We start from the raw sequence: 23,535 nt of genomic DNA on the forward strand, positions 1-23,535 counted from the left end.
CATTGAGAACGCACAACGACTATACCACTTAGCTAAGAATGACGTGAATAATCAAGAAAATAAATGTTGGGTAATTAGTTAGATTATAGTTAATATACGTTACTGCCTGGCAAGTTCGATGTATTAGGAACTAACATACTACTGTAATTCTATGCAGTTCGTAAGGATAGTGTAGCTAACAAATTGTCAGCCAACATAACGTAACGTATTTGAAATGTCATAACTTTATTACATTGCTCAACATGTCATTTGTCATAATTAGTTAAAGCAATATTTTCCGCCATTTTCTTCAAATCTGAAAACGTTGTGAAGCTACGCCCATTTTCTGAAGGATTTCATTTATGGGCCCTAAAAGCACGGATATCGTGTCCACTGCTTTTATACTTCGGATTTTGGCGAATTTAGTACGACATTCGGGAACTTTTGGCATACTAACTCTATCCATACTATGACCAATAAGCATACTACATACTCAATTTACGTCGAGTGGAAAAGCATAGTAAAAACACTTTGGTATAAGGGAGGCGCATGCAAGCAGATGAGGAAATTTGGCTAGGATGGAAGAAATTAGAAATGTCTTAAAAATGGAAGGTACGTCAGGAGGAGGCGAGATCTGGTGAGACCATTCTAGCAGATGAGAGGGCAGATAGACATGTGAACGACAGGCACAACTCCGATATAAAGTGTATATTTCTCAAAGTTACCGGGATGCCACGTGTCCTATTTATACCAGTACACTCGTAACAACCTAAGCATTACGAAACTTATATTCTATCAAATAAGCCACACCTAGCAAATAAGTCATTAATTTTTTTTGTTAACCAAATTCGACACTGTCATTGACCTCCATACAAAAACTTCTCGCTTGATGAGAGAAAAAAAAACGCCACCTGTTGGAGAAGATCGATTTTGGGCCCAGTTATCGCTCTCCCTTTCCTCTGAACAAGGCAAGGAAAAACGGTAAAGGCATCGCGCCTCCCCAATCCTTACATAGCGGAGGTGAAAGTTCAGCAGTGCGCCTTGTAAAATGGCGGCTGAATTGACCAGAGAGTGGAGCGATGAACAACTAAAAAGTGATGATCTACCCAAAAAAGACATTATTAAGTTCATTCAGGACAATGCTGCCCATTCGGTATGTTTTATGTTTGATCCATCCATCCATTGGTGTGACAGCGCTCACTGAAATGCCATTGCTTACTTTTAGGGCGCACGCATGGTGATATCAGTTTACCTCCGCATTGGCGAACCGCTGCCAAGTTAGCTTGACGCTAGCTTGTTAGCCTAGCATGTAGTAGTTCAGCGTTGTATGCAGGTCTTTACTAGCTAGTATCATTCATTGTGCTTATCACCATGCCGTGTCAAGTTCACGTGGAAAAGGCTACATATTTTAAGTAAAACATTTTCCAGCCTTTGGGCCTATGTGAAGTATATATTATTGTGGCTACGCATGAAAGTGTTGACAGATTTTGGAAATAATGCAAGTGCACAAAATGACAAAGTTGTCATTCATTCCGTTCATGGCAAAACTACTACTCTCTTCTGACGTAGTGACTTCTCTCTTCCAGTTTCTTGCAGAACACAAGCTGATGGGAAATATCAAGAATGTTGCAAAAACGGCAAAGAAGGAGCAACTGATTATTGCATACAACGATTTGTTTGAGAGCAAGGTAGGGTGGACCACATGAATGGATTGAATGTGATACCTATTTTCAAAAGCAAATGACACGAGGTTTCGCATTTAAATAATGAATGCCTGTAATGTATTATTTTGTTTGTGCATCCAACAGCGATTTTTAGGTTCAGAACCCATTGAAGATGTGACGGAGCATGTGAAAAATGTGAAGATCGACGACAAGCCCAAAGAATTTGTGGAAGTCGTTGATGAGGTATGTACACAATCCATGTTTGATTAAGCACGTTCCACTGAAATAAGCATCAGGATAAAAGTCCTGTGTTTTGCATTTAAGTTTAACAAGTCTACAATTTACTGCAACACTATATTCAGTTTGTCAGAATTGTACTGTTAAAATGGTCACTTATGTATTGCAATTCCCAGGGTCCTCCTAAGTTCTTCAAGTCTGTGCTGAAGAAAGGTGACAAGACTAACTTCCCTAAGAAGGGAGACAATGTGAGCTGTTGGTACACTGGCTCCCTGGAGGACGGCACAGTGTTCGACACCAACATCCCTGCAAGTATGTTTTCTTCTCATACTTCTGTCACACTTACTCAGATGCATTCAGACTCTCTTACTATCTCTGACACACAATTTCATCCTCTTGGTCTCTCTCACACACGTATTGTCACTTTAATTACCTTTCTCTCAGTAATACCAATAGTGATTCTACTGTTTCCTCTGTCCTCTCCTCTGCAGCTGCCAGAAAGAAGAAACAGAGCAAGCCACTGAGCTTCAAAGTTGGCCTGGGCCGGGTCATCAAAGGGGTAAGACATAGAGATAATGTATTATATTAATAACATATTGATTTATATGGCTAAAGGTGCTTGCTTTATTTAATCAATTTAGCAATAATTCTGATTTCCTTGTGGGTTTTGAAGAATCCAAGTTAAATGGAAAGCACCAGTTTTCATTGTCTTATGAGAAATGGTTGTTTCCACAGTGGGATGAAGGTATCTTAACGATGAGCAAAGGCGAGACAGCCAAACTGGAGATTGAACCAGAATGGGCCTACGGGAAGAAGGGACTTCCTGATTCAAAGTATCCTTTACATTGGAACATCATGGGAACCATGGGCTAATTTTTAATTAGATGGCAGAAAGTGACCCCTCTTGGCTTTAATGGTATGTTTTACACCACCAGTGGTGGTCAGGAAGATTGCCAAGCCTCAGCGTAGTCGTCTCCTGTACAATGGCTCTAGCATAGCCTTGTTGATACTCATTGAATTTGAGCCAGATTTATAACTACTTACTCTTAGTTGTAACACTTAAATGAATGTCTCTCATTAAATCGATATGCAAATGTTTTCTGTGTGCTTCCCTTTAACTCTCCCACCACCAGAATCCCACCAAACGCAAAGCTGATCTTCGAGGTCGAGCTGGTGGCCGTTGATTAATGGCAGATACCTACCCAGCATGCCCTTCTCTCCGTGGACGGGGAAAACACGGTAGTCACTAGATGGCTATGCTCGAAAGGACAGAAGTGGTTGTAACATTGCCAGAACCATTGAAGGAGTGTGATATATTGTCTTAATTTACATTTAATGGGATGCTTTGGGATTTTGGCAATGAGGCTCTTTATCTACTTCCCCAGAGTCAGATGAACTTTTGCATACCATTTATTGTCTGTGTCCAGTATGAAGGAAGTTAAAGGTAGTTTCTCGAGCCACTGCTAACTAGTGTTGGCACAATGACTGGAATTCTTTGGGTATCTACTAGAATGCGTTTAACGCTAGTTAGCATTGGCTCGTGAAACTACATCTAACTTAGTTTTTTTTGTTTTATTTTTATTTAACCAGGTAGGCTAGTTGAGAACAAGTTCTCATTTGCAACTGGGACCTGGCCAAGATAAAGCAAAGCAGTTCGACACACAACAACAGTTACACATGGAATAAATAAACATACAATCAATAATATGGTAGAAAAATCTATATACAGCATGTGAAAATGAGGTAGGATAAGAGAGGTAAGGCAATAAATAGGCCATGGTGGCAAAGTAATTACAATATAGCAATTAAACACTGGAATGGTAGGATGACTGAACACGGAGACATAAAATGGTATCCACCAGTTCATCTGACTCATTGCCAGAATCCCGAAGTAACCCTTTTTAAGGTTAGTCTGGTTGTTTGTCTTTTTCTGCTTAAGTCAAGTCCTTTTGTCATTGTTTTTGCATATTGTCTGAAGCAGGAACAGACCAGGGTTATTTGTGGTGAGTTGAGAAGGTGCCATGCTTCTGTCCTTTCCCAGCATGGCAAGATAGTGATGACCGGACAACACTGTACAGACGGGGCATCCTGCCTGACAGTTACACACCGCAGAGGAAAGCCTTCCTGTTTATTCTTGTTCTTTTGCATGCATGTCCTTTTTTAAAGATGAATAAACCAATTTTGGAGACTAAATTGACACGTACATCAGGTCTTGTTTATTGGGTGCTTTCAGTGTGTTTAGTGAATGGTTTGGAAGTAAGTTCCTCCTCTTGAAATCAGACATGTTTGTTCTAATCAGAACCAGTCCTCCCAGCCATCTAAAAGGGGTTCCAAACACCCACCTGAAGGTGTGTAGTACAACACAAATGGTCGGTCAGAACCGCACCGGTTCTGTTGAACCAGCCCAGTTCATGTATACTTAACTTTAGACAGCTGTCAGAACTCTTAACATATGATGTTGGTATTACCAGTTTTGACCACATCCCTTATTAATTTCCAAATGCCATTAGATGACCTTTAAGTCAGTTCCACTTACATTTTTTCCCCTCAAATCAAGGACCAATTTAGTACACAATGGCTGCGTTTAGACCGGCAGACCAATTCTGATATTTTGTTCCACCATTTGGTCTTTACCAATCACAGATCTTTTTCAGAGCTGATTTACATTGGTCAAAATACCAGTTAGTGAAGACATATGAATTGGGCTGCCTGTCAACGCAGCCGAGGTGGGTGCCATTATCAGGTAGTTGAATAAAAAAACATGAGCTGGCACACACCCAGAGAATTATTTTATGTAGAGGTGCTGACTAACGGCAAATAAGCTATACAAATAGTCACGCACTCCATAAACTCCCAGTGATTTATTGGGTAAATCACCAATGTTTCAGCATCACTGCCTTCTTCAGGGTAATATCATGAATGCTTGAACCAGATTATGTAGACAAACAGTGCAACCAATGACAATAGTGAGGGGTGGATCAAAGTTAATTAGAATGAATTGAGTGAAACTGTTCTCCGAACACAAAGAAAATGAAAGCGAACCTGAAAAAGCACTGGCATATTCTGCAATCAGACAAAAAATATCACACACCTCTTCAAGGAACCTCCACTGCTGGTTTATAAGTGTGGTCGCAATATTGGAGATAGCTTGGTGAGATCTGACCTGCCCCGAGCCCACTCAGACACTCTTGACACCCATTCCAAATGGGAACTACAAATGTGGCTCATGCGCAGTGCAATAATACTATAAAAACATCCTTCTTCAGACATCCACATACAGGTCGAAAAATCCGTTAGCGGTATCATCTCATGCAAGGCCAAGGGAGAAATCTTTCTCATCACCTGTTCATGTGGGAAAGCCTATGTAGGACAAACAAAAAGACCATTAAAACAAAGCATAGCTGAACACCGCAGCTCAATCAGGTGTAAGTACATTGACTATCCAGTAGCAGCTCACTTTGTTAAAGCTAACCATCCAATCTCCTCCCTCAAATACACAGGCATTGAGCATGTGGTCTGAATATTGACTTTGATCCGTCCCTTATGAACAAGTCTTATAAATTATATTCTTTCTACAGCTTATCAGTGTACACCCAATATGTTCACCCTGGTGATGCTTATTACACATTATAGTTGAACCTGAGAAAAATGAAAAAAGAAACAAATGTGAAATTGAATTAAACAATGTTGACACTAATATGTACAATGTTTCCATATGATAACCTAATATATTCAATATGCCATAAACTATTGTTTAACGGCTTCACTCAATTCTAATTAACTTAATGACACACCCCTCACTATTGTCATTGCTTGCACTAATTGTCTACATAACCTGGTTCAAGTATTCATGACATTACCCTGAAGAAGGCACAGTGATGCTGAAACATTGGTGATTCACCCAATAAATCACTGGGAGTTTATATGGAGTGTGCGACTATTTATAGCCATTATCAGGTAGAACAGAAAACCAGCAGAACTGCAGGCTCAGATTCAAAACCCCTGAACAAGAAAGTATCAAATAATTTGTCAATGTGTTGTTCAAACAAGTTTCTAATAAGTAAATTATATTAAAAAAATCCTATCTCAAATTCATAAACACCCAAGACATGAGATCTTTATTTAGTCCAAGCCAAATCTTTATTCTGTACAGGAGGAAAACCTTTCAGCGTTCTCTTGAGGGGGGGACAGGGTTCTTAGGAGTTGGCGTTGGGGCCCTTCTTCTTGCCGAAGGTGGGCACAACATTGACGAAGCGCCTGTTGTACTGGATGCGACGCTTGGCACGACCAGTCTTCTTCTTCTTCTTCTCCTGCTTGTCAACCTGGAGCGATAGAGGGACAGTGCTTTGGTCCTTACTATGCAGAAATACATTATTTAGCAGACACTAATCCAGGAACTATAACAAGTTTGAAACAACGGCCACAAAACCAACTACCATAATGTCATAAAGAGTATATGTTTAAAAATATGCAGAAAGTATCTGCTGACCTTGGGTGTCTGTCCCCGCACTTTACCGGCACGGGCCAGGGAGCCGTGGACCTTTCCTGGTGGGGAGAGAAAGCAAAGAGATTATCCCAAGTGAACATACAGCAATGGAAATGACAATAAAAGACCTTCACAGAGCATTGGGGCAGCAGGTAGCAGAGTGGTTAGAGCGTTGGACTAGTAACCGAAAGGTTGCAAGTTTGAATCCCCGAGCTGACAAGGAACAAATCTGTCGTTCTGCCCCTGAACAAGGCAGTTAACCCACTGTTCCTAGGCTGTCATTGAAAATAATTTGTTCTTAACTGACTTGCCTAGTTAAATAAAAGGTCAAAAAATAAAAAAAATTATTAACTGCTGATCTTGAATGGAGTTGTGCATTCAGAAATGATTTAAACCCCTTGACTTTCCACATTTTGTTACATTACAGCCTTATTCTAAAATGTATTCATTGTTTCCCCCCCCATCAAATCTACACACAATACCCATGAAAAAGCAACAACAGGTTTTCAAAAATGTTTGCCAATGTATTAAACATAAAGCCAATTTAATATTACATTTACTTAAGTATTCAGACCCTCAGTACTTTATTGAAGCACCTTTGGCAGCGATTACAGCCCCGATTCTTCTTGGGTACGATGATACAAGCTTGGCACGTCTGTATTTGGGGAGTTTCTCCCATTCTTCTCTGCAGATCATCTCAAGAACTGTCAGGTTGGATGGGGAGCGTCGCTGCACAGCTATTTTCAGGTCTCTCCTGAGATGTTCGATCAGGTTCAAGTCCGGGCTCTGGCTAGGCCACTCAAGGACATTCAGAGACTTGTCCTGAAGCTACTCCTGCGTTGTCTTGGCTGTGTGCTTAGGGTCATTGTCCTGTTGGAAGGTGAACCGTTTGTCCCCGTCTGATGTCCTGAGCGCTCTGGAGCAGGTTTTCACCAAGGATCTCTGTACTTTACTTTGCTCTGTTCATCTTACCCCTCAATCCTGACAAGTCTTTCAGTCCCTGCCGCTGAAAAACATCCCCTCAGCATATATGCTGCCACCACCATGCTTCACCGTAGTTCAATCTTGGTTTCATCAGACCAGCGAATATTGTTTCTCATGGTCAGAGTCCTTAGGTGCCTTTTGGCAAACTCCAAGCAGGCGGTCCTTTTGCTAAGGAGTGGCTTCAGTCTGGCCAATCTACCATAAAGGCCTGATTGGTGGAGTGCTGCAGAGATGGTTGTCTTTCTGGAAGGTTCTCCCATCTCCACAGAGGAACTCTGGAGCTTTGTCAGTGTGACCATCAGGTTCTTGGTCACCTCCCTGACCAACACCCATCTCCCCCGATTGCTCAATTTGGCCGGGCAGCCAACTCTAGGAAGAGTATTGATGGTTCCAAACTTCTATCATTTAAGAATGATGGAGACCACTGTGTTCTTGGAGACCTTCAACGCTGCAGAAATGTTTCAGTACCCTTCCCCAGACCTGGGCCTTGACACAATCCTGTCTCAGAGCTCTACGGACAATTCCTTTGACCTCACGGCTTGGTTTTTGCTCTGACATGCACTGTCAACTGTGGGACTTTATATAGACAGGTGTGTGCCTTTCAAAATCAATTGAATTTACCACAGGTGGACTTCAAGTTGTAGAAACATCTCAAGGATGATCAATGGAAACAGGATGCACTTGAGCTCAATTTCGAGTCTCATAGCAAAGGTTCTGTATACTTATGTAAATAAGGCATGTTTTTATTATTGAAAAATGTCTAAAAACTGGTTTTTGCTCTGTCATTATAGGGTATTGTGTGTAGAAAAAAGAGGAAACATTTTAGAATTATGCTGTGACATAGCAAAATGTGGAAAAGGTCAAGGGTTCCAACCCTATTTCTTTCAAAAATCCAATCCTCTCATAGCTGTGATTATATTCAATGGAGGAAGGATACATTTTCAAAGTATTCAAATCAGGACACATATTGAGATCATGTACAGGACTTCATAAACCATTGTAGCATGCTGTATTTGGTTGTCCATCATTTTAGTCTTATCCAAAGCCACTTATAAGAGCAATTAGGGCTACGTGCCTTGCTCAAGGGCACGTCGGCAGATTTCACCTAGGCAGCTTAACTTCTCTAGGGTAGGGGGCAGTATTTTGACTTCCGGATGAAAGGCGTGCCCAAATTAAACTGCCTACTACTCAGGCTCAGGATATGCATATTATTAGTAGATTTGGATAGAAAACACTCTGAAGTTTCTAAAACTGTTTGAATGATGTCTGTGAGTATAACAAAACTCATACGGCAGGCAAAAACCTGAGAAAAATCCAACCAGGAAGTGTGGAAATCTGAGGCTTGTAGTTTTTCAAGTGATTCCCTATCCAGTATACAGTGAATTAGGGTTCATTTTGCACTTCCTAAGGCTTCCACTAGATGTCAACAGTCTTTAGAACGTTGTTACATGCTTCTACTGTGAATATGGAGCGAACAAGAGGGGGCAGAGGCGCGCGCTCATGTGAGAGTTAGCTGTGTTCCTTTTTCTTTTTTGGAGACATTGGAATTGTCCGGTTGGAATATTACTGAAGATTTATGTTAAAAACGTCCTAAAGATTGATGCTATACATCGTTTGACATATTTCTACGAACGTAAATGTAACTTTTTTTTACTTTTCATCGTGACATTTGCGCACGCTTCCTGCATTTGGAGTAGTGGACTGAACGCGCGAACAAAAGGAGGTATTTGGACATTAATGATGGACTTTATCGAACAAAACAAACATTTATTGTGGACCTGGGATTCCTGGGAGTGCATTCTGATGAAGATCATCAAAGGTAAGTGAATATTTATAATATTATTTCTGAGTTTTATTGACTCCACAAAATGGCGGGTTTGGTTTCCTGTCTGAACGCTGTACTCAGATTATTGCAAAATTTGCTTTCGCCGTAAAGCTTTTTTGAAATCTGACAGCGGTTGCATTAAGGAGGAGTGTATCTATAATTCTTTAAATAACTTGAATATTTTATCAACGTTTATGATGAGTATTTCTGTAAATTGATGTGCTCATTCACCGGACGTTTTGGGAGGCAAAACATTTCTGAACATTACACGGCAATGTAAAATGGGGTTTTTGTATATAAATATAAACTTTATCGAGCAAAACATACATGTATTGTGTAACATGAAGTCCTATGAGTGCCATCTGATGAAGATCAAAGGTTAGTGATTAATTTTAGCTGTATTTCTGGTTATTGTGACGCCTCTCTTTGCTTGGAAAATGGCTGTGTGGTTTTTCTTGTTTAGGTGCTGTCCTAACATAATCTGTTATGCTTTCGCCGTAAAGCCTTTTTGAAATTGGACAATGTGTTTGGATTAATGAGAAGTGTATCTTTAAAATGGGATATAATAGTTGTATGTTTGAGAAATTTGAATTATGAGATTTTTGTTGTTTTGAATTTGCCGCCCTGCTATTTCACTGGCTGTTGAATAGTATGTCCCGCAGGTGGGACGCTAGCGTCCCACATACCCCAGAGAGGTTAAGGATTCGAACCAGCAACCTTTTGGTTACTGGCCTAGTGCTCTTAACCGCTAGGATACCTGCTGCCCGAGTACTGACCTCCCAGAAGTCGGCCAGCCACTTCCAAGGTGCAGTACTCAGAGATGCCACAGTCCAGCAGAGAGGAAGAGTCCTCCAAGGGGGAACTGTCCAGCAATAGCACCTGGTCCTCCATTAGGAGACCCTCCAGAGTCTGGACATGGAGCTGAAATAACCCAAAAGACACACTTACTGGTTTGCTCCAGACATGGATACATCCAAACAATTTACATGCATGTGACAAATCAAGACAATGTAACAAGACCAGGTGGAACTGTAGACTCAAGACAGTAAACCAATTACACCACAATAATCATTGATTTATCCAAGCGTGGCCTCTCACCTTTATTTCTCTGACGGTCTCCTGTCCGGTCACCTCAAGGGTGTGAGTGTTCTGGGCACGCAAGAAGAGCTGCATCTTGATGCTGTGGATAGGAAGAGATGGTTCGTTAGCTTTTAGTATGAGAACAGTTGGCAGCAAACGGGGTGTCATTGGTCCACATGTGACTTGAATCTTGAATCCGCTGTAAAAAGCAACGACGACTGAGCTAGGGATGACGACGCATTGTCATATTGCCTGCCTAGGTGGCACATATGTTAGATACCAATAGAAATAAGTAATTTAGGAACCAATAACTACCACTACGCAGCAAAGACAGAGCAATGCTAGCTAACATAGCTGTAAGGTTTGGAAGTTGACTGGCTAGCTAAAGTTGCATTTAGACATACCTAAGCAGGCAATATGTTTGCAAATCAGCAACACGAGGATGTATTATAGTTACGACCATAACTAATAGCTACGCATCCATGGTCGTTTGATTAACTAGTCAGCCATATAACTCAACTTGCTAGCCACATGGTGCACGCGGTTCCGGAAAAACTATATAAAAAAAATGCTCAATATAAGGCAATATAATAATTATTCGTCGTGGATGGTGAAGTACTTATTCCGAGCTTATAGTCTCTAATGTGTATAATATGCAATATTTTAAATACATTTGCACAGGCCTTACCTCGGTTGATGCTAGTCGTTCAACACTATGCAAAAAAAGGACTTTCGGAGCGTAGGCGGTGCGCATGTGTCGACGTGTGACGCAGATAAGGCTGAGGGCACTACCATAAAATCCTATGGGAATTGTATTCATGAATAAAAGTTTTCTATAATTTTGTATACAAATATCATTGTAAATGTTTGCCTGTCATACGGAAACATGTAATGATATGATACATCATGCTGTTTCAACCGCTGGATCTAGAGAGTAAACAGAATCAGCTTTTTAGCTCTGGACCACACCTTATACACTCCATGAGTATCTACATGTGAATACGCTTCAATATGTTCCCGTTTGGTTTAATTTCGCCGCAATGGCGGTGACGTTAATATCGTACAAATATGGGTTAATTCAGGGAATTACAAAACAAACATGACATGATATTCATTCTTTATTATGAAATAAAAACATTTTCATTCATTTCTGTTTTTGTCCCAGGAAACAAAAACCATCTTAAAAAGCTCACATTTTAGGAAAGCAGAGAAGAGGCTCAGGGAGGAGCATAGCTGGTACCACTACCTCCATACAAATATATAATCTGTATCAAACATAACTAGATTCCACCCACTGAGATTTCAAAGAGGAACCAAATTATGCAGTCAATCAAAAAATTGAAAACATTGAGTCTTTTCAACTGAGAAAATAAAATTCATATGAAGTCCGCATCAACACATATGCGCAAGCAACACAAAAAGCAGCCGGCCAGTGAATGAATGACAATGGTGATGACAGTAAATGTGGCAATCTAATGGCCAACTGAAACAAATGACATCATACAGAAGGCGGGGCTAGCTGAGATGAGCAATTGGGCTGGGTAGAAAGGATGCTTCCTCTCATCTCTCTTTCTGTCTGCAAGACCTTATGTGGGTGGAGGGGGGTAGTACTGGTTATACTGCTGGGAATACTGGTTGTACTGTCCCCAGGAGTTCTGTCCCCAGTTGTTGTACTGTTGCTGGAGAAGGAAAGCAAAGAAAGACAGGGTTAGTTGGCATTCCTTCAAATACTTTGAATCTCATTCCAGCGTTAGGGTCACCAGATGAAGAGAATAGAGTGCAACACTATCATTCTCCCATTTTTTACTCATTGAGAAGCAAATTTTGCCTCGAGTCTTGTGTCAGGGATGGTATGACATTTGTCACCTAGGCATAGTATGGTGAAAATACTCAAGAGGCCAGTTAATTAGATACACCCATCTAGTACCAGGTCAGCCCCCCCACCTCCGGAACAGCCTGAATTCTACAAGGTGTGGCATTCAAACATTGCTCAATTGGTATCAAGGGACCTAACATGTGCCAGGAAAACATTCCCCACACTGTTACACCACCAGCCTATACGGTTGACACCAGGTAGGATGGGGCCATGGACTCCTTTTGCTTATTAAGCCAAATCCTGACTGCCATCAGTAGGACGCAACAGGAACTGGGATTCATCGGACGAGGCAATGTTTTCCTTTCCTCAAATGTCCTTGTTTTTAGCTGATAGGAGTGGAACCCGGTGTGGACGTCTGCTTGCTGCAATAGCCCATCCGTGACGAGGATCGACGAGTTGTGTGTTCCGAGATGCCGTTCTGCACAACACTGTTGTACTGCTCCGTTATTTGCCTGTTTGTGCCCTGCCTGCTAGCTTGCACGATTCATGCCATTCTCCTTCGACCTCCCTCATTAACAAGCTGTTTTCTACCACAGGACTGCTGCTGACTGGAAGGTTTTCACAGGAAACCCTAGACATGGTCGTGTGTGAAAAGCCCAGGAGGCCGGCCTTTTTCGGATTTACTGGAACAGGCCCGCTTGGCACTGACGATCATACCACGCTCAGTACCTTAGGTCACTCGTTTTGCCCATTTAATTGAACAGTAACTGAATGCCTTGATGCCCGTCTACCTGCTTTATATAGCAAGCCACGGCCACATGACTGTCTGCCGGAGCGAACCATTTTCATGAACGGGGTGGTACACCTAATAAATTGGGTATATCGCTCACTGCAACAAATTGGGTGTAAAACAGTGTTTGACACTGCTCTTTATCATAGGACTCACCTGGTACCAGTTGTAGTTGTAGGCAGAGTTGTTACCCTGCACATCTCCCTGCATCATGTGCCCTGAGCCTGAGTGCTCGTCTGTACGCTGTCTCTTCGACTCGGTTTCCTGTGAGCTGCAGGGACACAAAGGAACAGGTTCAGGTCAATCAAGAGCACCCAAATAACCAATTCAAGCATGGTGATTCACAACGAGCTATGAAGTGTTCTACCAATCCTATTGTTTTGTACTCAATGACGTCAATGTTAAGCTGAGGGAAGTGAACTAAAATCTTACCCATTCTCTGCTTTCCTCTTTGCCGACTCGTTTTCTTTCAGAAGCTTCTGGTGTTCATCGTACGCAGTCACTAACCTGTAAGGGTTAAAAATAATACATGGTTGAGATTAAAAAGACTCACTATGCAGAAATCGCTCCGCCATTTCCTGGTTGCAAAAATTCTAGTTTGCCTAATTTCAGTTTGTGACAAAACAAGTCTAGTGTAGACTAGGGGTGTCAAAATCATTCCATGGAGGGCCTAGTATCTGCTGGTTTTTGTTTTTTCCCTTTCAATTAAGACCTAGACAACCAAGTGAAGGGAGTTCCTTACTAATTAGTGACCTTAATTAATCAATTAAGTACAAGGGAGGAGCAAAAACCGCAGACACTCTGCCCTCCGTGGAATGAGTTTGACGCGTGGTGTAAAGAATCATTGCACTATCCAAAACCGCTGTGAAATATCTTTTCCATAACCAATAATAAAGTTCAGCTGGTGTACTAAACCGAAAGTAACACGACACAAAAACTAAACAGGAAGCATAGCAAATGCAACAGATCTACCGCTTCTTAGACTTGCTTTCCATGAGAATGACAGACCTATAAATCAAAGATCAATGTGAATTTGGTCGGGTCGCCCAGAAACGTACATATTGTAGCTCCAAGTGGAAAGGGCTCAGTCATTCACAGACTAATTTGAACACTGGTCCTGAAACATTCATTCATTGTATTTGAAAGTAGGTACTGCAGGTGAACTGACTTGTTGATGTCGCTGCCAAAGTCCTGGAGGAACTCGACCTTGCGCTGAGAGAAGGTGAGACGGGAGTCGAGAGGCAGCGGGCTGCTCAGGGCACGGTCAAAGCAGGCCAAGATGTCCACTTCGTTCTGCTGCACGTCCCCACTGTACTCCAGTTCCAGCAGGTTCAGATACAGTTTAGCACTCGCCTAGGAGAGGCACACACACAAAGCAGATTAATGATGAACTCAAATGGTTTCTCCAAATCAAACTCCCTTCGGCACCATGCGTCTCAATAACACATCTCAATATCAAGATCCTGTACCAAGTGACTCCATTCCTCATCTAGTTTTGCGCTCTTACCTGGTCCTTGTCTATGGCTTCCAGCAGCACCTTGCGGGCCTTGGCGAGGCTTCTCTGCACCTTCAGCAGCTGCCGGGCCAGCTTCACGGCGTAGAACGACATCTCGCTGGTGTTCTTCCCCGACGCAATCGCCTCCCTCAGCAGGGCCTCCGCCTCCTCCAGGTTGCCGTGGCGCCGCTCCAGGCTGACCCGCCGCAGACGCACCATAGCTAGGGCTGGTACCGCAGCCTCCAGAGCCTTCAGGATGCGGCGCGCCTCCGCTATGTTCCCTGCAAGGAAACAAATGACAGAAACTCAGTTCCACTTCTGGGTTGAATGTTTCTAACTAGTTTTTGTAGACAGAGGCTACCAATCCTTTTGAACATGTATTACGTGATTGGCTCAGCCTCATTTGAATGTACCTGTTTGTAAATCACTTCGGACAATAGCATCTGCTAAAGGTCCAATGACGTGAATGTGATGTCAAGAGGGATCTAGAAACACCACTCACCCTGTTGCTCCTCGAATGCGGCCCACAGCAGGTGAATATTGGGCTTCTTGGTCAGGTGGATGGTACACGCCTTCTTGTACACATGTCTCACTCCATCAATGCTGTAGCCTTCTATATATTTTGCATACTTCAGAGAAGCAAGAGAGGAGGGTTGGAGGAATAGGGGGACGGGGTGGATGGAAAGAAGGTGGAGAGAGAAGACGAGGAGAGGATGGGGACGACAACATTTTAAACACCCATTTCCAGTTTACTCAACCAGTGAATTTCTTCATTGACAAGATCGTGTTTTTAGAAATGTTCTTTGTAAACCCATCAGCACCTTCATGGAACCAATAAGATAAGTTTCTGTAAGGTAGTGGGAGACGGAGAAGATGCAACGTAGTAGTTGGCAAATGCTGGAGTCAAATCTTGTGTGGCAAAGCTGGCCATCCCCTAATACAACAGATACAGTGAGTCACAGATCAACGATACACGCAAAGAAGAGATGTGCAGGACGATTTACTGTTGTCAGGAAGTGATGAAATCGTTGATAGGGGAAGTGCGGGGGGGTTCATTATTTTTGTGGTGTCAAAGGTTAAGGGTTGGGTTACCTTTGTCCAGAAGTCCTCGTAAAGAGCACAGGCGATGAGGCAGCGTTCGAACAGAACGACCACACGTTCGGGAGTGCCGTTTTCGATCTCATAGTCCAGGTACTCCTTCCAATTGCTGAGCTGGGTCTTCTCCAGGGCTTTGACATGGAAGTAGGGGCGTTTTATCTACAGGGGGAGAAGAGAAACAGAGCATTCAAAATGATGCAAGGACAAAAATAACCACTTTGGAGAATTAGGGATAGTTACCCCAAAATCCACAATTGTCCGATATTTTTATACATCCTATTCCATCTATTTTGTAGACATCTGCAGGCCTCAATCCCAAATGAATGGGAAAGAGTGGCACCATCCAATCTCAACCCAGCTTGACAAAGCCCACTTTAGAGGTATGTGAACTATTCCTTTTAGCAATATGAAATATAAATTGGATGATATTCTGATCATTAAAAAGATAGGTGTCAGTACTCACCCCTTCCTCGAAGGCCCAGCGTTTGCTGACCTCCTGCTCGTTTTGGTTGAACACCTCCTGGCGCGACTCGATCACCTTGTGTCGCATGTTCTCAATCTCCGTCACCCTCTACACAGAACACAAGACACTCAATGTTAACCTCCTCACTTCACTTTAAAACAATCTCCTTTACAATCTCATTCTCCACTGATGTGCAAACTGCATGTCCAGCTGCCAAGATTATTTACATCACCATGAGGCCGAGAGAGCCAGAGACTAGCAGGGGCCCTGCCTGTCGAAGGCGAGGGGGCCGACCCAGGGAACGAGACCCGACCCGGGGCAGGGTATGTACCGTATGCACCCTGCCTGTAGGCCAGCCCTGGTGCTGGGGACCGGAAAGGACGAGGGGTCACTCGACTTGGCCAGCCAGCCCACGATCCATCCATTCCTGACCCACTTTAAGTCGAGTCCCTGACTGGATGATGCCAACTTGAATCCCCCACGTACTCATTGGCCTGGCTGCTGACGGAAAGACACCTCTTCAAACCTGCACAGATTTGTGTTTCTCTCCAAGGATGATGATGAGGCGAGGGCCTCTTTCCTAACTCTCTGGCATGTTGTGGCATATCAACCCCTCCTCGAGGGTGAGGAGGTAGAGTCGTACCTTTGCAGGATCTGGGAGGTCTTCGGTGCCTGGCGGGAGCTCCTCAGCAGGTGTTGCTTCCTCTCCTTCCCCATTGGCTGCAGCTGCTACGTTGGCTTTGGCTAGCTCCACCCTCAGTTGGACAAACTCCTCCTCTGACAAGAAGTGTTTGGGGTTGTTGTTCTGCACATGCTCTTTGAACCTGCGAAGAGACATTCAATACATCACTAGGACAACCAAAACTACTACCAGAGAAGTCAAAATCAAATCAAATTGCATTTGTCAAATGCTTCGTAAACAGGAGTAGACAAACAGTGAAAGGTTAACTTATGGGCCCTTACTAAAAATGTAGATAGAAATATATTTAAAATAACAACAAGGAATAAATACACAATGAGTAATGATAACTTGGCTATATACACACAGGGTACCAGTAAAGTCAATGTGCAGGGGTAGGAGGTAATTGAAGTAGATGTATACATATAGGTAGAGGTAAAGTGACTAGGCAACAGGATACATAATAAACAGTAAAAGCAGCGTATGTGATGAGTCGAAAGAGTTAGTGCATAAAGGGTCAATGCAGATAGTCCGGGTAGGTATTTGGATAACTATTCAGCATTCTTACGGCTTGGGGGTAGAAGCGGTTCAGAATCCTGCCATGCGGTAACGGAGAGAACAGTCTACGACCTGGGTTGCTGGGGGGATACAATTTTTTTACGGCCTTCCTCTGACATCACCTGGTATAGAGGTCCTGGATGGCAGGGAACTCGGCCCCAGCCATGTACTGGGCCGTACGAACTACCCTCTGTCGCACCTTGCCATCGAAAGCTAAGCAGTTGCCATAGCATGCCCGAAAGTGAGTGTGGCTGACAAGGGTACAACTATTGCCAGTGTTCAGTATTTGATTTCTCTTAGCTACCCACTACCCAAGATGTTGACCATAACAGAAATAGAATGAATAGAACGGACGTCCCCATTCAAGTCAATGATGGCATAATGGGCGGACTGGCAGCCATTTTGAGTGTACCCATGCCAGAAAGTAAAAGCAGGTATACCCTTCAATCTAGTCAGTACTTTCTGGGATCCTTGGGACCTCCCTACCTTAACATTTTAAAATGTCAACTTCAATGGGGGGGGGGGGGGGGGGGGTCCCAAGGACGCGGAGTTTGCATAGACCCTTCAATCTGTGACTGGTTGAGTCATCTCAAATGACGTTAAAACAAATAGATTCCATGAGCTAGATCAGTTAACATCGTTATACATTTCCATGACAATCCAGCATCAGTAGCGAGCATCCCAAATGACCATGGAAATTATTGCATCATAATACCAGGCAGCCATGAGTTTACAAATTGAATTGCCACGGTTAGTGTCTCCAAGCACTTTGTATTAATTCTATAACCATAACCCTCATGGATGATTTATCAAAACCCATTGTGAATGAGCTGACCCCTCGTACCTCTGGAGGTGCTGTGAGTAGAGCTGGGTGGGGATGCCCAGGATGCGGTCGTAGATGGCCGTGACGTTAGCCAGTTTCTCCTGCTCCGTCTCCCAGTTGATGTAGGCCTCCCACAGACGGTCAGAGCGGAAGTCTGTCCCTGCTGCCAACACAGCATGCTCATACGCACTGTGGGAAAGAACATAGGGCACTGTTAATCATGTAGTCTGACCTGAATAGATCAGTAAGACATGTCGTTTTGATTGTTGAAGTGTCACCATGCACAAAGCTTTTACAGGAGTGTGTGTTGAGGTGAGTGAGATTCGGTCTTTCACTTTTCAGTGAAGACAAGGATCTTTACTCACGCTCTAATGCGTCCTGGTGTCTCTGGGTCTTCATGGTCAGCGTTGTCCTTGATGAAGGACATGTAGTGAAGCCACAGATCAACACTGAGGGGGATGGCCTGCACACCTCGCCGGTACACCTGGGGACAGGAGACAAAAGGACATTGATGAATGAGACGGACTGAAAAGCCAATGACTGCCACAGCAAGGACCCAAAAAGTAGAGAGAACAAAGCAGACAGAACAAACTAACCCTGGCAAATCCTTTCAGATCAACACAGAGAATAGGTGGAGAAGTCCATTTACACTATTGACTACATCAGCGGCGAAAGACAAGCTCATTTCACACTTACCTCCTCTGCCACCTGCACATTGCCATGCTTCTTCTCCATGTCAGCAAACTTCTTCCAGTAGCCGTAGCAGTAGGGGTAGTGCAGGAAAAACGCATCAAACGCCTTCCTCACAACACCAAGATGATTCTGAGGAAAAAATATCAATTATAACTTGCTTCCTGCCAGACAATTTTTATCAATGTGAATTTAACCAAACCACATATTCATCGAACCACAGGCTCTCCAATGCTGTTCCGGGAGAGCTACTCTCCTGTTCCATCCGTGCTATCTGCGATCCGTAGGACGTCCCTACCACATTGAAGTTGAAAGGTAAAAGGGTTAGGTAAGGGTTAAAGTTAGGGTAGGGACATCAAGGAGTCCTTGATAGCACTGACTAAAGCAGCTAATTCTTTTAGAATCGGGTGTGATGGATTAAAGTTGGAGGGGGAAAAAATGGTGGCTCTCCAGGAACAGGATTGGAGCCCTGATCTAACCCTTTAATCAATCAGGTTTAGTCGCATTGAGATTTTAAAATGTAGTTTTCAATACAGAAGACTATGAGAGCAGATTACACCTATTCACAATACAAGGGTCCACATAAAGATTCCGGGACTTCTCCATGCTCACCTCTTGCTCCACATACTGCAGCAGGTAGACCCAACCATTGAAGTCTTCAGGGTTCTCCTCACACCCTTTAACCAGCTTCTCATACTCAGCAGGGATGAGGGGCTCTGTGGGGACAGCCGGTTCCTCAGCTGGTACCTCAACAGGTTCCCCCTGCTCGGTCATCTCTTTGGATTCTTCCAGCTCCATGTTAGCTGGGCTTCCATCTTCTGCAACAATTGGTGGCTGGGCTTGGGCTGGATCTCGTTGCTGTTCTACAGCCTCTGACATCTTCTCACCCCGCATCAAAGACTCACCCTGCATCAAAGACTCTGTGGCATTCGCTTGGTTGTTCTGTCCATCCTTGCTTTCTTCCTCTGACGACGCATCCATTTGGTTCTGTTGTTCTACCGGGGGAGAACAAAACTGATCATCTGAATCCTCCTCTTGGAAGAGCTTGGCACTCGCTAGCTGGAAGTGCTGCACTGCTTGTTCAACTGATCCCAGATCAGACTGCTGGTCCTGGTGCTGCTTGATTACCTCCGGTGACGACTGATCTGACTCTGAGTCAGTGTCGTGGATAACTGTGGTGAGGTTGTCAGGAGGAACCTGGTGGGAAGAAAAGTAGGCAAAGGGCACTGTTTGAAACGACAACATTATTTAAAGTTGAAAGCATTGTGGTTTACTCGGACTGCAAGCAAAAAAACATGACATTGGCTATGTGGTGTTTAGAGTAATGATGACAGGGCATTGTCTTTATGGTTACGCTCAGAGGCATTTCTCAATTTCCTAGAGCAAACCTGTCTATTTTCACCACTGACCTGGTCCATGGTCCATTCAGCAGGGTGCGTGAGGACAGGCAGGTCTGGGAGGAAACCATCTCCGTTGCCCTCCATGGCTGGGGAGTCCCCACTCTCAGAGCTGTCTGTGTCCAACATCCCCGTCATGGGCTCGTCTGAGAGATGCAGGTTTGGAAAGGGACACAAGTTGCACATCAATCGACAACACAACATCAAAAAGGGTTGAGGGTAACTATTAGCTTTGGCTTACAGGAAAGTGTTTTAGAATCTGGAGTGGATCCAGACAATATTCACATAACTGGGTTATTGTGGGTTCTTTGGGCATATCTACAAGTGCACGAAAAAAAATCCTTATCAACCAAGGTTTGACATTCAATAAAATCTGTATGGCTGATCCAAATGTGCCCACATATCCAGATATGGCTAGATAGGTAACGTATATACATGTATTTATCATACGTGCTCCAGATATTAACTTAAACCATTCAAGTCAAACTCAACTGCGATTATTCAAATAACTGTGAGCCAAAGATTCCTCACTCTTACCGCATCTGTTGACTTGTTAAGAGCAGTGAGTTGTATAGCATGCTAGCTAGCTGACTACAGGTGCGCATGCTGGTGATAGTAGCACGTTATGTATCTAGTTAAACAACATTTAATCCGGTCAATCAACTAGTTAGCTACTGAAATAACTAGCTAACTAGTTAGACTATTTTTTTTTATAGTTAGCTAGAACTTTTGGTCATCATTCACGAACGGCACACAATTGTAAAATTGGCTTAGCAACCTACTGCAGTCGGTTAGTATTTAACTAACTAGCTACATTATTGGTCAGTACACACTCAATGATGTTAGCTAGCTAGCGTAGTTAGAGATGTTTGAATTACCAAACTAGCTACCCACTCTGTAGGCATCCTCGAAAATAAAACGTTAGTAACGTTACTGCGTGTTGTGATAAAGATTGTAACTAGGGAAAGGTGACCGTTTAATTCTAATCCCAAATAATTGTCTTAAAGTTAGGGCTTCAACCTTGCCTCGGTTTAGGCCTAGTTAGCTAGCTAGCTAGCCAGACCGCACACGTCCACCATCTTCACGTTGTTACAGTAAACGAACTGGTAAATTCGCGAAATGAAATACAACATTTGCGCAAAGAGGAGGTTTGCGACAACTTACCAATATCTTCCATGGAAATTAGATGAGACAAATGTGTATTTCAGATACTTCAAACTTATGTAACCGCGTTTCTACTCTCATTCTCCAGCGACAACTTCGAGGAAGGGCACAGAAGACGCACATGCGTACTGTAGTGTCATGGGGGCGGGTCCACTATAAAGTAACCAAGAATGGTATAAATTGGGTTCGAGACCTGAAAGCCGATTGCCTGAAAGCCGTGGTATATTTAAGCAATAAGGCCCGAGGAAGTGTGGTATATGGACAATATACCACGGCTAAGGGCTGTGCTTAAACACAACGCAACGCGGAGTGCCTGGACACAGCCCTTAGCCTTGGTATATTGGCCACATAGCACAAACCCCCTAGGTGCCTTATTGCTTAAATATACCATGGCTTACCAACCTAATATATTGGTTACCGATGTAATTCGAGCAGTAAAAATACATGTTTTGTTATACCCATGGTATACAGTCTGATATACCACAGCTGTCAGCCAATCAGCATTCAGGGCTCGAACCACCAGTTTATAACAGACTGTATACCATAGGTATTTCAAAACATGTATTGTTACTGCTCTATTTATGTTGGTAACCAGTTTATAATAGTAATAAGGCACCTTGGGGGTTTGTGGTATATGTCCAATATACCTTGGCTAAGGGCTGTGTCCAGGCACTCCGCATTGCATTGTGTCGTGCATAATAAGAACAGCCCTTAGCCGTGGTATATTGGCCATATACCACACCCCCTCTGGCCTTATTTCTTAAATATATCCAGCTACTTGTGTCTGTCTGTAATGAATCCAGTAGAGGCTGCAGTCACTGATTTATGCAAAAGGTGAGAGTTACCATTGCCATTCAGAATAAGAGGATAGGAGAATAACCTTCCTGTAAATAGTTGACACTATTTTACATCATCATTTAACATTGAATTTAACATTGAAGTGTTGAATAATGTAAATGTAGGCAACATATAAATCCAACAATAGCCTATGTGTGATTGAAAGCATTCTGTCTGGCTGCATCACCACCTGGTATGGCAGCTGCACCGCCCTCAAACGAATGGCTCTCCAGAGGGTGGTGCGGTCAGCGCATCACCAGGGGCATGCTGCCTGCCTTCCAGGACATTTACAGCACTCAGTGTCAAAGGAAGGCCAAGAAAAGCATCAAGGACCTCAGCCACCCGAGTCACGGTCTGTTCGCTCTTCTACCATCTAGCAGACAGAGAAGGTACAGGTGCATCAAAGCCAGGACCGAAAGACTGAAAAACAGCTTCTATCTCCAGGCCATCAGCCTGTTGAACACCTTCTATCTCCAGGCCACCAGCCTGTTGAACAGCCATCACACAATCTCCTGTAGTAAGAGACAAAGATAGACTCCCTCACACAAACAGATACAAACACACACACACAAACAGATACACACACACACACAAACAGATACACACACACACCTCATACACAAGCAGACCCCTGTACTCACATATGCACTCATACACACGCATACTCCCATACTCACAAACACACACACACACACACACACACAGACATTATAGAGACATTAAACACTGGACCGTTTCTTTACATTGTTCTTCACACTGTAAACCACTGTACATTTACAGCAGTGATGCTGTAATATGTTTTTACAGTAAGAAAAATAGTACTAAATCAAAATGACAGCATTAAGCTGGCAACTCTGGTGCCACTATAATGCAGTACATTTACAGTGAAAAGTTTTACTGTGTATACTGTATTTTTCACATAGCTCATTTCAATATATTGCATTTTGTTACACTGTTTATACACACTGCATATTTAAATACTGGATTCTTGACATAGCTCACTGTAATATATCTGCTGCTGTACATAGCATTCTTAGTATATATTTTTGGTGTATATATGCATGTATATATGCAAGGATATTGTTTGTGGACTTTAGCTGTAGAGAGGGTCATCGGCTGCCATCTTCTCTCCATCGAGGTCCTGCACGACTCCAGGACAAGGAAGCGTGCAGCAAAGATCACTGCCGGCCCATCCCACACCAGTCACCCCTTCCTCCAAAAATTCCCCTCTGGCAGGCGGTTCAGGTCACTCATGACCAAAACCTCCCGCCACCTTAAAAGTTTCTTCCCCCGGGCTATACTGCAATTGCACTCTGTTAATCTCTCTGCATTTAGATATATTCATACCACAGGAGGTTGGTGGCACCTTAATTGGGGAGGATGGGCTCATGGTAATGGCCATCCTCCCCTCAGCAGCCTCCACTGATTCATACTGATACTGTAAATTTGTACATCTACTGTATATCAACC

The 23,535-nt window shown here is 43.3% G+C and overlaps 3 protein-coding genes across 3 annotated transcripts; 1 reads left to right on the plus strand and 2 right to left on the minus strand.

Moving 5' to 3' along the window:
* The first annotated feature begins 982 nt into the window (after nt 1–982).
* LOC115169704 (peptidyl-prolyl cis-trans isomerase FKBP3) lies at nt 983–3,221 on the plus strand. Its single transcript, XM_029725642.1, has 7 exons — nt 983–1,132; nt 1,566–1,667; nt 1,788–1,886; nt 2,057–2,192; nt 2,372–2,439; nt 2,616–2,713; nt 3,014–3,221. Exons 1-7 carry the CDS (start codon nt 1,028–1,030, stop codon nt 3,066–3,068), a joined length of 663 nt encoding a protein of 220 aa, XP_029581502.1. The 5' UTR covers nt 983–1,027; the 3' UTR covers nt 3,069–3,221.
* A 2,756-nt stretch (nt 3,222–5,977) lies between these two features.
* Nucleotides 5,978–11,045, minus strand: LOC115169781 (ubiquitin-like protein FUBI). Its single transcript, XM_029725761.1, has 5 exons — nt 10,944–11,045; nt 10,274–10,355; nt 9,952–10,096; nt 6,370–6,425; nt 5,978–6,202 (listed from the first exon to the last, which is right to left on the minus strand). The coding sequence occupies exons 2-5, from the start codon at nt 10,346–10,348 to the stop codon at nt 6,077–6,079; spliced, it is 402 nt and encodes a 133-aa protein (XP_029581621.1). The 5' UTR covers nt 10,349–10,355; nt 10,944–11,045; the 3' UTR covers nt 5,978–6,076.
* Nucleotides 11,046–11,357: 312 nt separating this feature from the next.
* Nucleotides 11,358–21,365, minus strand: LOC115169650 (pre-mRNA-processing factor 39). The gene is made up of 15 exons (XM_029725523.1): nt 21,229–21,365; nt 20,077–20,210; nt 19,280–19,864; nt 18,674–18,799; nt 18,343–18,461; nt 17,999–18,166; nt 16,561–16,741; nt 15,918–16,025; nt 15,449–15,613; nt 14,859–14,985; nt 14,369–14,637; nt 14,030–14,214; nt 13,294–13,368; nt 13,018–13,132; nt 11,358–11,934 (listed from the first exon to the last, which is right to left on the minus strand). The coding sequence occupies exons 1-15, from the start codon at nt 21,239–21,241 to the stop codon at nt 11,842–11,844; spliced, it is 2,463 nt and encodes an 820-aa protein (XP_029581383.1). The 5' UTR covers nt 21,242–21,365; the 3' UTR covers nt 11,358–11,841.
* Between the last annotated feature and the right edge of the window lie 2,170 nt (nt 21,366–23,535).

This window comes from Salmo trutta, chromosome 1 (genome assembly GCF_901001165.1).
Source record: "Salmo trutta chromosome 1, fSalTru1.1, whole genome shotgun sequence".
In the NCBI taxonomy this organism is placed as follows: Eukaryota; Metazoa; Chordata; class Actinopteri; order Salmoniformes; family Salmonidae; genus Salmo; species Salmo trutta.